The sequence below is a fragment of the Thrips palmi genome, unplaced genomic scaffold, assembly GCF_012932325.1.
Source record: "Thrips palmi isolate BJ-2018 unplaced genomic scaffold, TpBJ-2018v1 HiC_scaffold_17, whole genome shotgun sequence".
NCBI lineage: Eukaryota > Metazoa > Arthropoda > Insecta > Thysanoptera > Thripidae > Thrips > Thrips palmi.
The window spans coordinates 5,489,426-5,504,036 of NW_023144626.1; the positions used below are offsets into that span (position 1 = coordinate 5,489,426).

General features: G+C 60.9%; 1 protein-coding gene across 1 annotated transcript in view; it reads left to right on the plus strand.

Moving 5' to 3' along the window:
- The first annotated feature begins 2,333 nt into the window (after positions 1-2,333).
- Positions 2,334-14,611, plus strand: part of LOC117643796 — a 56,908-nt gene continuing 44,630 nt past the window's right edge. Inside the window, exon 1 of the mRNA XM_034382893.1 lies at positions 2,334-2,606. Within this exon, the coding sequence (XP_034238784.1) occupies positions 2,513-2,606 (94 nt within the window). The 5' untranslated portion in view covers positions 2,334-2,512. The remainder of the gene's footprint in view (positions 2,607-14,611) is intronic.

The following is a 14,611-nucleotide window of genomic DNA, read 5'->3' on the forward strand; positions in this document are numbered from 1 at the left end:
TCGGCCCGCCCCGCCCCGCCCCGCCAGCCCGTGAAACGCTAGACGCAAATTCGGTCCCACACGGAAGCGATACCCTCCGCCCCGACGAGGCGAGGACGTCTAGTAGTGCACGACGGCGGAGGCACTCCGCACCTCACGGGCCTTCCGGGCGGCCGGGGCGGGGGAGGGGCGGGAACAATGGAGGCGGAAAGGGACGAGGGAGGGGAGGGGGCCGCGGGCCGATAGCAAATATTGAACTCAAATACCAAATTCTTCCCATCCGGACGGGCGGCCGGGCCGGCCGGGCCGGCCGGGCCGGCCGGGCCTCCCCGAACAGGAGGGCGTCTCACTGCGGGCGTCGTACTCCCTCTTCATTCTTAGGTTCCCCGGGGGGTTGGAGCGGGGCGTGGCGGGGCGTGGCGGGGCGTGGCGGGGCGTGGCGGGGCGTGGCGGGGCGTGGCGGGGTGGGGCGCGGCTGGTGGTTTGCGGTCGGTGAGGTGCCCGTGCTGCCTCGCCTCGGCTCTGCCCGGCTGTGCCGCGCCGCCGCCCTCAGTGCACCGTTACCCCCTTTGCGTCCGCGTCCGTCACGGCACACGACGTGCGGCGGTGACAGTTATGCCTCGACGCACTCTCCGTAACGAAAAAATTGGGGCTTCCGCTCGACTCGGCAACGAAACGTGCAGGACACCTGGGCGCGCTAAGAGAAGGCGAACATTCCCGCGCGAATTGTTTCACGACCTGATCCGCTCCGCGGGCAGCAGCGCCTCCGATGATGCAAAGCAGGAAGGAAAAATGAGGGATGAAATAAATAAAAAAGTCTCTGAACTTTTGAGGTAATTGGTGTAGCTCCGCCCCCTGGGGACGTGCGCCCGGAGTTCTCGGTATCGGTCGCGCTCTCTGCCTCACTGTAATTGGACGAGTGTACCTGGAGTGGCAGCGGATGGGGGAGAAACTTTGCGCGAGGACGTGTGTGTCTGATGAGAAATGCCAGGGTGTGTAAGGCACACGCTTTCTGATCCACCCTCCCCGCCCCTCCCCACCTCGCCACGCCACGCCCCCCCGCTGCGGTCCCGCCGAGTGCATAATGTAGTCTTGCTCTTAAGAGGGGAAAAGGAATTTCAACCGCCACCCGCATGTACCCCCTGCGGCGGGCGGCCTGGGGGTGACGGCGGGGGCGGCGCGGTCGGGGGGAACCTGAGAAATGTGATCGGGCAGCCCTTATTGGACCTTCGAAGGGCGCAGCCTTGGCGCAGCCAGCACGGCGTCAGTCTAATGGCGAGGACCCGGTGCGAGCGACGTGACGAGAGGCTCGTCGTCCGCTTGGGCGAGACGGGGCTGGCCCAGTAATGCAACCGTGAGACCCCAGCGACGCCCTGCCACATGCCCTGGCCTAGAGACCAAGATTAGTCTCGTTGCATTTGTTGAAGGCCCACTCGAGAAATCCTGTGTCCCTGGAGCCCTAGAAATCTCTGGAAAATTCAAAATTTTTCCCCAAAAGGCCATAAACAGGCAGATTTTAGCCTTAAAAATGGGCGAAATCCGACGAAATCTCTTGTCCTCAGAAATCTTGTGTCCCGTAACATCGTACGTGGTTGCCCCCCTCGGTTGCAAGTAATTTTTGTTTGCGACGAGCGTTTTTTAAAAACGTACGTTTCGTTATGTCTGAAAGTAAGTAAAACGCTCAAGGAGACCCACACCACTACTTAATGTCATTGGTGCTTGGTGAAAACTACAGAAAATAAACACCTCGTCGCGTTTTTAATTAATTTCGTAAACAGGCAAAAAAAGTGTCACTTGTCCCTCGATCAAAGTCGGAGTTTGTTCGACAAGGCAAAAGGACGACGACGTCGCGACACCCGAGAAAACGGTCCTTCGGCGAAGAACAATGCCGTTGGCAGCCGTGCTCGGGACAGGGAAACAAAAATAAAACCCCGACTGTTGGAGAGGGAGCGACGCAGACAGCGTCGAAGCGATCGGTGTCGTTGCCGCCGCGCGAGGGCGAAGGCCGGCGGAGGCCGGCGAAGGCCGAGGCTCGCGTCAGACTGGTGCAGCGAGGAGCGCGGTGCTCGACGCGATAAAGACGTAGATGTCGCCGAAGAAGACGCGCCCTAATCGCTGGGAGGCCCACACACCACCTGTTGTATTGGGAAGCACACTGAGCCCCCTGCTGCGCGGCGCCCACCCTTCTCCTCCCCCTCCCCCGCCGCCGCGCCTCGCTGCCTGCGGCCGCCGCGACGCTTCGCGCTCCGCCGGGCCGCCGCCGCCAGCGCGCCAGTTCGGTTCAGTTCTCGCCGGGACCCGACGTCGTCCGGACGTGCCCGCGCTGCGCCGCCGCGCCGCGTTGCTCGTCTCGTTCGTGCCGCGCGCAGTGCTGTCCTGGTGCCCCGCGGCCGCGTCCAGGATCTCGCCGTGCACGAGCAGCACGAGCCGGGGGAGCTGGGGGAGGAGCAGGACCGAGTGCGGGGAGTGAGTGAGGGCGCCGACAACATGTGGCGGCAGTGACAAAGAGACACGGCTGGATTTTTTTCGCGCCATGAAGATGGAGATGGCGACGCGGCCGCCCCGGCCCGAGGGCATCATGACCCACATGATGCTGAGCGGCATGCTGCTCATGGCCACCATCTACGGTGAGTGCCACGGCCGCCATGGAGCGGCGCCCGCGGCGCGGTGACAGCAGCCAGCCGCCAGTCACGTGATACGCGGATGATTACGCCGAGAGGCGACAGTGTCGCGACCTCTCGAACCGCGTCGCGCGTCACATCACGGCCTCTATGGCCTCTCCAGGGCCTCTCCAGGGCCTCTCCAGCCAATCAGCGACGCGCATTCGCAGCCGCCTCGCGCTGCTGGACTGGCCACGCGGTTCACCAGTCAATGACCTTTCAATTTGCTTCCGGGGAATTAATTTCTCGCGCGGCTGCGGGCCAGTGGTGTGGTTCGACGCCCCGTCTCTCTCTCTCTCTCTCTCTCTCTCTCTCTCTCTCTCTCTCTCTCTCTCTCTCTCTCTCTCTCTCTCTCTCTCTCTCTCTCTCTCGGTAATGGTCCAGCGGATATGCATTTGGCAAAGTGAGGACGGCTAATGGTGCTGCCGCGTCTCATTAACTGGCCCAGGAGGCCCACTGCCGGAGTCGCCCGGAGTGCTGACCGACTAGACTCTCGGATTCGGGGACTATCTGCAGGGCCTCTGCCACACTGTGTCAAGCCGAGGGACTGTGCCGCCCACCGCACGGCCCAGGCACGGCCCAGGCACGGCCGAGCCCCGAGCTCCTCGATGGCAATCGCTTTCTAATTAAGTCGAGTGGCACATTACGCCGCATAAGTACCGGGTGTCCAGGGCAAGTGCCTGTCGCCGCGTCGCCGCGTTCGTGACAAACGAGTCCAGTGTCGCGAGCGTCGGCGTGATTAATTTATCTCGACACAGTTCGGCTGCTATTGTTTTTCGAAGGTGGGTTCCACGTATGCCACAATACGTCCGTTCTTTTTGAAACAAAAGTGCGCGGTCCGCTGGACCATGCGCTGGCAAAACTTGGCCCCTAATTTCCGACCCCCCCCCCCCGAATCCGTCCACGCGGACGTCCCGAAATACTGAAATAAAAGCGTGCGGGGCTCGGGGCGGCTCGGTCGGCTCGTCGCTCCGCCGGGAAACAGTGGAGGGCACACGCTCCGATTGATCCTCGTGAATTTCGCAGCCTCGATTCCCGGAGAGAGGAGAGCCTCGCGGAATAAATAAGAGATGGGTCGTGGCAGCCCGCGTAGCCCGCGTAGCCCGCGTAGCCCGCGTGGTAAGGCAGTGCCGCACGTGTGCTTACGTGCCCCGCCCCGCCCCGCCCCGCCCCGCCCCGCCCCGCCCCGCCCGGCTGTGCCTCGAAATCGCCTCTGATCCAGGAGCACTGCTATTGTGCCGCTTACTGGTGTGCGTGGCGCTGTATGCGTATGGCACTGCATGTGTTTGTGTGTGCGTGTTTGTGTAGGTGTGTGTGTGTGAGTGAGAGCGCCATCCATGCCATAGATCCCATGTGTCGGCGCTTTCGGATAAGGCCGTACGCCTGGCATGGGCCATGCCGGGCCATGCCGGGCCATGCCGGGCCACGCCAAAGCTAGCAAGCCTGTTGTGTGTGGATCCCGCCGGACATGTGTGGTGGCGGGGTGAGGCGGGGTGGGGTGGGGTGGGGCGGGGTGAGGCGGGGTGAGGCGCCCCCGGCCCCTAGAGGGCCCTACCTACAACCCTAACAGGGACCCTCCAGAAATCCTCCCCGACCTCAGAGGACACCCTGTGGACTGAACCGCGGAGGGGAGGGGCGACTTTCGGCGCGTGTGTGCTGTATTTTTCGGAGCCGCCTTTGTGTGTGTGTGTGTGTACGTGTGTGTCTTGGCTTGGGGGAAGCCTGGCTGGCTGAGCGTTAGTTTGTGTGTCGCAACGTCCAAATCCCCAGCCACACAACGGCGCCCTGCTCTTTTGCTTCTACCGGTGGAGAGACTGCGCACGAGCGTCGTTTGCGAAACTCAGACCGCGTGGATGAATCAAGTTGTAGCGGTTCTTTGCCATAACATCGACAAGCCGGCGTTTGTCCGGTGGGGATCGGCCCAGCGCAACGGCACACAGTGGCAATGCCTCATGCACTGCTCGGCCATGTTCTAGCTGAGGCCGTCACCGAGGGCTGCAGACCCCTCTTCCTCGTTCGCGGTCTCCGCCCCTTTTCCCACTGCAGGCGCGCAGCCAAGGTCTCTCCCCTGCAAATGGCAAGGTGGCTATCAGATTTCAATGGCTGCAAGGTGTTCCAGCCAGCCCCCTGCTCCAGGCCCTGCTCCAGGCCCTGCTCCCCGGAGGGCCGTAGTGCCGCAGTCGCGGTGTGCCTCCTTTGCCTGCAGATAGCGTTGAGCCAGATGCACCCCTGTGGGTCCCTCGGCCCGCGGCGCAACTAACTGGGACACGGGTTCAAACACCCCACGCATCTGCGTTTTTCATAGGTCCGGCAGGCGTTGTGGACCGTCCCGTCCGTGCCGAGGCCCGATAGGCGCTGAATAAATGGGAATCCAGGTGGCGGCGGAGGCGGCCGAGCCAGTCTTGGCAAAACACGGTGCATAATGCACGCTGCTTAGACACGGCAGGCGGACTACACAAGCCGGTCACATTTTCATGAGTTGGCACGACTGCACTGCGAGTGACACGACGGCCAAAGCATCGGACGCATACTTGAGTGTGTTTGCGTGTTTGCCCCAGAAAAGTTGATGTAGAAAGGCGGCATAGTGTGCGAGTGTAGGTGTGTCACGTTATTTTTGTCTCCCGGACTCCGTGGCAACACTGCACTCCTGTAAATGTTACTACAGTGAAGTTTAATCTCAACCACTGATTCATCGATTTCGGCAGCAGTACAGCACAAAGCAAATATTTTTCGAAAAAATCAATTTAGCATTTTTTTTCTCTTTTGTGAGACGTATTGTTTGCTGAGCAATATGGATCTGCCCTTCATCCTTCATTCCCCGGCCAGGATGTCCCGCCGCCGTGTCTCTTGACGCTTCAGCGACGCTTCGGCGACGCTTCGGCGGGTCAAGGCAGTCGTTGTCCTCGATTCCGCGGCGCTTTGAATGATGGCTCGGACCCCCTCCCCGCTCCGCCAGCACGCCGCGTAGGCCGCGCTGCCCGCAGTATGCACAGTTATCGAGGATGGCCCAATGCCCCGGTTCCATGCCGGCGTGGCCACGACGCGGAACGCGGAACCGCCGGCCTTTTTGTCGTTTTGGGAAGCACGCCGTCGGTCATCGGCGGCTTGGTACCGCGCCGTGCGGCTGGGCTGCGCGGCCTCGAAAAAACCAAACAACGACAAAAAAGCACCACAACAATAAAAAGAATATGGGACAATGCGCACACGGGGGACTTGGGCATGGCGGTGTCCGTCCGTTCGGCCCCGGATTTTGGTTTTGTTGGCGGCGTGCGGTTGCCGTTCATGTCGGCGACATTTTATCTGCCTTGTTGCACTCCTACATGGCCATGACGCCATTGATACGTGGCGTTGTTTGCCTCCGTCCCTATCGGCCCTGCGTCCCGACAATGCCCCCCGGCCGGCCACCACCGCCCACGCCGGGCTACCCCCGCCCACCGCACCCTTGCGTGCATAATGCCGGCGTCATCCCTCGGCCGGCCGGTCGGCTTGCCTTCAAATTCAGGCCGAGTTTGCTTTTGACCGGCCTGACCGGCCTGGCGGCCTGGCGAGCTGGGCTGGCGGCCTGGCCGGGCCGCCATCACCCCCGCACTATTCAGGGACTCCCCTCGGCGACCACCTCGTGCCGCCAGCGGAGCGCCGCGGCCCCGGAATTGATCCCTGTTCATTACACGAAAAGGGAGAGGATGGAATGCAGATTGTGGACTGGAAAAGGAGCGGGGGTGGGGGGAGAGGGGGGGCACTTTCATTAGAAGGGGTATAAACAGGGTGAAATTAGAGGGCCAATCTGGCGCAGTGTGGCGTCGTCGTCGCGTTGCGGCCGGGCCTCGGCCAGGCCTGCCAGGCCGCGCGTCTCGTGGTACCAAAAGTAGTCTCTGTCCCCTGCTGCGCGCTGCGTCGGATGCTCTGCTCCGCTCTGCTCTGCTCCCCCGGGCCGATTTCTCGGCACACTCGCAGCGCTAGCAGCGCTAGCAGCCCTGGCCGATCCGGATGAACACAACGCCCAGCAGAAAGCCAGCTGTCGCCCCCCCCCCTCTCCTCCCCGGCGTTCGTGTTGGTCTTGAAAGGCACTGCGGCAGGCCAACGGCAGGGCTCCCTGTCCGAAATACCGCATCGCGCACACTGAAGCGGCGCGGCGGCGCGGCGCACACAGGCATAATTCCCTTTGTCCTCTTTTGGCGCAGGCTTGCTTTTCCCCCCGTTGTTTTTATTCTTATCCTTTGGCGTGCCGGGGAAAGGAGTGGAGCGAGGATGCGCCATAATCTAGCGGGCGGTGAGCTTGCTTGACACGGCGGGGGATCAGGCCCAAGTTACTGTGACATCCTCCGCCGCCGTGCCCGCCTGGCTCGCTGGTGTGGGAAGCGGGGCGCACTGGGGGGCCCGGCGGGGCGTGGCGGGGGCATGCCGTGCCCGTAATGCTACTCGGTTTATCCACAATCATCATGATTGGTTCCAACTGCCACACTGTCTTATTACGGCGTCCGCTGTCGCGAGCCACGCTGCCCGGCACGCCACCCACTCTCTCCGGCAAGACGAGACCCGCTGCACTCCTGCACCTGTCATACTTCCAGACTGTTTCTGGGAGTCCTCTTCGTCGCTCTGTCTCTCTCGCGCCTATACGTGAAGCCCAATGAGTGCGAGAGAGACAGAGCGACGAAAACGACTCTCAGTGTGCTGGGCGTTTCCGCCGAGGCGGACTGCCACACTGCCACACGCGCGCCGCACTTCGCCATTCCTATATTGGTCCTTGAAACGACGGCCCGTCTTCGCCGATGGTAAATTTAGCAGGCGGCGGTCGCGAGAATGGGAGAACGGGCGGGTCGGCCGCTACTTTGACTGCCAGTGGAGTGGCACGGCCAGGCACGGCGAGGCATGGCGGCGTCCAGGCCAGCGCGGCCCAGCGACCCGTTCGAATCGACGACATGGGATTTCCGTTAGCGCTGGAAGGGCACGTCGGACGCTGGCTGCGGCTCACAGCGGCCATCAAAGGCAGAGGCCGCAAGGACACGCCGGGAAAAGCCTGGAAAGGGCTAGAAAGGGCTGGCGCACTGCACTGCTAATTGGACCCGTAATGGACCCATTTTCCGCTCTGTCAAGACGAATGTCATTCAGGAGGTAATTTTCAATTACCACAGCTTGATTAAATGAGAACACAACTTTCTTCTCCTTCGTGTTGTTTTTTTTTTTCGAGGCCTTTGTCACCAGCCTCTTTGGGGGAAACGGAAGCGACTGTAGATTGATTATAATGAGATGAGTCGCCCTGGCCGACGCTAGCGCCGTCTCTTTTCATCCTGGCCACTGGCGAGAGAGGGAGAAAGAGAGGGAGAGAGAAGGGGGCGCCCTGCACTGTTGTTTGCAAACCTAGTAGAGGGGGCGGGGAAGGGGGTGGGGAGGAGGGTTGACTTTGCCACGTCCCAAAGGAAAGCCGACGTAATTGCCTACCTCCCCCGCGTGGCGTGGCGGGGCGGGGCGTGGCGGGGCGTGGCGGGGCGTGGCAGCCGAGGGGGAATCGGCTGTGCCCGCATGCTGCACCAACAATTTTAAATGTGTCGAGCTGGAAACCAGCAGCACTCACAGAAACGCTTCATTTTAGAACAAAACAAAATTTCCCCCCGTTTGCTGAAACTTTTTGCGGTGGTACGTTGAAAATTAGCTCGGTTTGCAGTGAAAACTAAAATTAAAATTTATCTTAGAGCTAGGCACCAACTAGAATTCGGCTACCAACAGTTTACTAGTGAAACCATCTGCCTCCAACTTTTTTCAACTTGAGTTTTCTGTTGTGTTTTTTGCCAGCGTATGGCATTTATTATTCGGACGCACGCCTATGCTCTAGCAACGGATAGAATCTTTTTTTAAACCTTACTATTTGAGTATCAGGTCCCGAGGAGGTCACAGGGCGCCCTTAGCCTGAATCATTGTCAACTTTAACGCCGCCCTGGGAGAACAAAGCCCGCCTCGTACCTGCATGTCCTGTCTCTGTGTGTTCCAACCAGGCAGCCCCTCGCCGAGCAAACACACACAGCACGGTGGGGGAAGGGGGAGGCCCCGCTTCGCCGCACGTATGCTTCATCAAGGGAGTTTAGAGTGACCTACGTGTTTTTCCCGACCGTTCGGCGCGCTGTCGATGAGCGCTGCCAATCCACGTCCGGAGAATTAGTAGTCCTTAATGACCCCCCCCCCACACACACACACACTCGTGGGGCGCGAGCGGCCATCATCGGCGAGACGCGCGTGACTGGCGCGCGTCTTTTGGCAGGCTTTACTTTTGGAGGGGAGGGGCTCGTGGACTCGAAGAAGGACGGACGGCCCTCGTGGAAAAGAAACGGGAGAGGTCGCGGCAGGCAGCGGCGAAGTCATTGAAAAACTCATCGAAAACAGGAAAAAGTGTAAACCGGTCATGTGGAGGAAGGCTTTGTTCTCAGCGAGGAAGGGACCTCTTGATGAAGTCTGCGCCCAAGTTCTTGATACCGCTATCAAGGACCGTAGTCTGCCCCGGCCCGGCATCTACCGCAAACTACGCGCGCGCACACACACACATACACATACACTCACACGCAAGCGCGAACACAGGCCCACAAGTGGGGCCCGCGTTCGGTTCCAAAGCTACAATTTGGCACTGGGATTGCTCGGATGAATATTGCAGTGCAAGTCGAAGTGGCCGGTCCCCCGGACCGCCCCCTCCCCCTCCCCTCACCGACCCATTCATTTGGAAATGGGCGGTCTCGAGTCATTTATAAATGAGGGGCCTACCTGCTCCAGCCCTCTCCCGGCTGTCTCCCTGCAAGAAGACGCGTCACTTCCAATATGTATGCGCGCCGTATAAAGCCCCGACAAACCGGGGTGAGGGACGCGAGGGGACGCGAAAGCACTCCTTTACGGCACGCGTAAACCGCACGCGACCGCACGCCTTCGATGCTTCAAAATTTTAGTCGAATCTTTTTTTTCCGACAGCAAAAACAACATAGCCCGTCGCGGCTTGGCCTGGCTGGGGCCTGTCCCTTGCAGCAAAGGCTACCCACCTTCCTGGCCGGGGAAGACGGCGGAGGGAGGGGGCAAGGCTGTAAGTTTTGTGGGGCCACGCCGGCGGGGTTGTTTAAGGAAGGGCGTTGTCCTCGGGGAAAGAAGACTGCGCCTGGCGCGCCCGCCGCCGGTCTCGAAGTAGCGGCGCAGCGTGGATGAATTGGTTGCCGTGGCAACAACAGGTCGGTTAATTTGTCCCGAGCAAAGAGGGATTTGCACGGGGGGCCTCCTTGGGCTGGGGTGCCGCCGCCGCTCTCCGGGTCCATCACAACTCGTACTTATCTTCGTTTAGTTTTTTCTTCGTACTGATTCAAACCAGTGGTATCGTCCGATGCGTTCTTGTTCGAGCTCCAGCCCCGTCTGCTTGTTTTCCAGAGGGCGGACGTGGCTGTCAAAACGATCGCGGGAAGCAGTGTGCAAAAAGCGAGGGGGGAATTCCCCGCGGATTTCCATCCCCCGCGGATTAACCCCTCCACACACACACTCACACACACGTACACACGCACACACACGTACACACACACACACGCACACACGCACACACACACGCACACACACGTGGCTTTCCCTATCGGGCGTTGCAACTTGGCGCCTTTTTACACCCGCGGGTTAATGGAGTTCCCCCAGTGGCCCGGCACGTCCACCGCGCGCCCCGCCGCGCCCGTTTTACTTGGCAACAATAAACTCCATTTGGGACGAGCATCACCGTGTAGCGTGTGCTGCACGAAGTGAAAGTGCGCCTCTGTGTGTGTGTGTAGGTGTGTGTGTGTGTGGGGGGGGGGGGGTCGTAGTGCGGGGGCGTGCACACACACACAGTCCTGCCCTGCTGTTCTCTCTGCGCAAATAAAAAGTTAGCGAGAGGAGGAACTGGAAATGGGGCGCGCGCCGTGAAATGGCGTTGTCGGCAGCGACCGCGGCCTCGACCACGGCCACGACGACCAGCACCGGGACGGACCGGGACGCGCGCGCCAGGCCCGCGAGTCTCCCCGACCAGGGTCGCTCCTCCGCCAATCCAGCGCTGGAGCGGGACTTCCCCGAAAGGGTATGGCAGGAGCTTTACAATCGCCGGGGGGGGGGGGGGGGGGGGGGGTCGGCGGTGATGGGGTCCCTGCCGGACTGCCGGACGGCGCAGTACGGCCTCAATCTCCCCCAAACTGTGCGGCGGCGTTAGCCCGCGGTACGTTGCTGCACCGGTTGGCTCTGGCTCCGCACGCCACTAACTTCACGCACACTGTAGCGGCGCGAAGACCGCGCGGAAGACCACCACTTGGTCAGTGAGCTGCCCGCGGGGGAGTCAAGGTGGCGACCGGTTGCCATGAGGCGTCCATACTACTCAAAATGAAATCTTTACGGGAACCCTTTTCCGAGGCCCCCCGTTGCCGCTGCCCGTCTGTCTTTGTCGGAGTGCTGCCCGCCTGCCGTCGCCCGAAGGCGTGCAGTCGCCGAAGCGTGTCTCCGCGTCACGCGACGCAGCCAGTGACACGCCGAGTGACACACCGAGTGACACACTGAGTGACACTGCATGTCCGTCTTAGGAAAACAATGTCGGCGGTGGCGTGCGCGGCAATACTTTGCCCTGATCCCTTCCTCGGTGCGTTATTGGGAGGGGGAGGAAAAAATAGAAGGCGCAGAGGAATAGAAAGCTTTTTATCCGGGGCGGAAAACTGTTTATTATTGTCGTATGGATTTAGGGGCGACATGAAAATGTGTTACGCGTGGTTTTACTCGACTTGATCTCAGATGCACTCTCGAAAATAAGCATTCAGGACTGTTGGTTGTTTTTTTTTGCTGTACAAAAGATGCTTCTCAATTTCAATAAAATAAATTTCTTTTGCCTGAAACTACATATTCAAAATTCTCCTTTAATTCTACTTTGTGGTGTAATTTTCAGAAATTTTTATTTCGCGCGTCAGGCGTGTGTCCTATCGCGACCGTCTTCTGCCCTAATGCCGGCGCCCAGCCTAAGTCGGCTCTTCGTCGGGCTGATGGAGTGACGGGTCACTTTGTAAAAGTTCCCACCGCCCGGCGGCAGGGCGACGCGACGCGACGCGACGCGGCCGGGTGCTCCGGGCCCGTCTGGGCCTGGCCTGTGCTGGGCCTCCGAGCTGCATAATCTCTGCCTGTAAACGACGGACCCAGGTCCACCGAAGGCCCGCCGAGACAGCCGGCTTTCCCCTTTTCGTTTTCGGCAACTTTTCCTCCGATGAGCGTTAAGACCGTGGTTCGGCAGACACTCGCTCGGGGCACGCCTCTCGCAGTGTGTTTTGATTCTCATTGAATATTCCGCCCCTGTGTGCGGTCGGTGGGGTGGGGCGCGCGGCCGCGGGGCGTCCCGTCAAAGGAGTCCTTGATGTTCCCGCCTGAAACGTGTTTCTGCTTTCTCTACGCCGGATTGTGCGCGGGCCTCGTCGACACAGCCCTGTCTTCCCTCCTCTCTCTCACTCGCGCCCCCGGGGGCCACCCACACGGTAAACGCACACTCGACGCTCTTCACCTAAACGCGCGCGGCAGCGGAAAAAAAAATGTCGTGTCTATTGACGCGAGATGCGAACAGCACCTCCCCCGTCTTACCCCTTTGGGGCCCCGGGCCTGCCTGGGCCTGCCTGGGCCCCCGTGGGGTGAGGCGTGGCACTTGTGGACCACGTCAGTCCCCGCCTCCACTCCATTGTGTCCGAGAGTTGGCAAACATTTTTACTGGATCGCCAGTGATAGTGTCCGGGGATGTTCTTTCCGCGTCCCCGACCTCGTTCTTCTCGCGGCCATTTGTAGACGTTCACCTTCGCCTGGCCTCCCGGCAGGTCCCTCGGCCAGCCCTCGCACAGTGGGCCAGAAGACCGGCGGAGGCGGCCAAAACTCTAGACGCGTTTTGGTTTTGAGCTCCGGCCTTGCCGGCCATTTGGCCTGATGCCGCCGCTCTCGAAGCCAGAGGACCTCTCGCGTCCGAAGGACCGCTCTCTGTCTCTCTCGCACCGCTGCGGGAGGCCCCGTGAGTGCGAGAGAGACGGAGAATGCGGCCGCCGCGGCGGACGAATCAGCGCGCGTCCTTATCCGCGCAGACGCATATTTCATCTGGCGGTGACGGCGCGGCGGCCCCGCGCGCCCTGGGGCCAGCGCACAGTGGGCCAGAAGACCGGTGCAGGCGGCCAAAACTCCAGACGCGTTTTGAGCTCCAGAGTTGCTAAATGGGACTCGAACCGAGCGTGTGACCCCACCAATGGATTGCTCTCCGGACGAGGAATCCAGTGGTGGGGTCACACGTTCGGCTCGAGTCCCATTTAGCGACTCTGGAGCTCAAAACGCGTCCAGAGTTTTGGCCACCTCCACCGGTCTTCTGGCCCACTGTGCAGCGGCGGCCCGACCCGCGTATCTCGCCTTAAGCCCGCTCCTAGCTCGAGGACCGCCCCTCCCCGCAGCGCGGCCGCGAGAGGACGGAGAGGGCGGAGAGAGGACACACAACGCACGTCGTCTGCCGCAGCAGTGCTCCGCCTGCTTCGTTGTGTCCGCTGTGTCCGCTGTCCAGCACGTTATCTATTGCTTCCTGCGAAGGACCCCGCGTCGCCCCGCGTCGCCCCGCGTCCCGCGCCTCGCCTCTCCGCGCACGTCTGGCGCGATGCCGGCGGTGAAATACTTTCAATGGCCCTCAACTTTGTCTCCTTCATTTAATTGACGCGCCAGGGGAGGGAGGGGAGGGGGTAGTGGGAGGGGCCGGCCGCTGTTTCCGCCTCTGACATCTTTTTTAGAAACAATAAATTCAGTCGGGGATGAGTTATTAAACAGGATGAACGACGCGGAGGGAAGAGAGGCGAGGGAGAAGAAAGTAAACTGCAACGCGGCGGGCAGGGCCGAGGCAAGGCGGCCGCCTGGTGGCGTGATTGGAGGACGGCGGCGGACTGCCCTCGGGACTGCCGGCGTGGCGTGGCGTGGCGTGGCGCCCTGTCCGCCGGAGTGTTTCGCAATCAGAGACCGGCCCTGCGTAATGGACTGATTGTTTATTCGCGGGACAGCGTGCGGTGTGTCTCATCCCGATGGATCGCCTCGTCGCTCCCTCTCTGTCGCTCTCACGGCGCGTCCCGTCGGCGCGCGAGAGAGACAGAGCGACGACGGCGAAAGTGGCGGCGATCCGCAAGACATCACTGCAGCGCCTGATACGACCCTCCGCCCCTCGCAGCGCCGCGCCGCGCGCAGCGGGAAAACCTTTTCGCTTTCTTGTCCAAACCTCGTTAATTTTTTTGCCGTTGTTTCCAAGCGGCTCGGGAGGGAAAAAACGCATTTCCTTGTGGGCAAGCCGGAAAGAAAGTTAAACGGATCTCTATAAGGCCTGGCGGCGGGGCTGGCGGTGTTGTGGAAGGGGCGAGTGGTCGTTAGCCCTGCACTCCCAACTCCCCCTCCCCCTCTTACTCTGCTGCGGAGTGACCAACGCCGTGATGACCTCATTCGGCTACTTTGCGACACCAAGGCCCCCTCTGGCACGCGCGCGGGCGCACTGTGGGCCAGAAGACCGGTGGAGGCGGCCAAAACTCTAGACGCGTTTTGAGCTCCAGAATTGCTGAATGGGACTCGAACCGAGCGTGTGACCCCACCAATGGATTCCTCGTTCGGAGAGCAATCTATTGGTGGGGTGACACGCTCGGTTCGGTCCCATTTAGAGACTCTGGAACTCAAAACGCGTCTAGAATTTTGGCCGCCTCCACCGGCCTTCTGGTCCACTGTGGGGCGGCGAGTGGTCGACATTGCACTTCACCGTCGAATGGACTGCCCCGTGGCCGTGGAGACAACTTCCTCCTGCCCTGTCTCGTCTGCCGACAGACGGATTCCAGAGATGACCCGCTTTCTGTCGCACTCACGGGGCGCACCTTTCGGGCGTGAGGGAGACAGAGCAACGAAAACAACTCTTGGCGCGCATGCCGTCTCACGCGGATTACTTGCCGGAGTTGTCCGGACGGGATGTGCCGAAT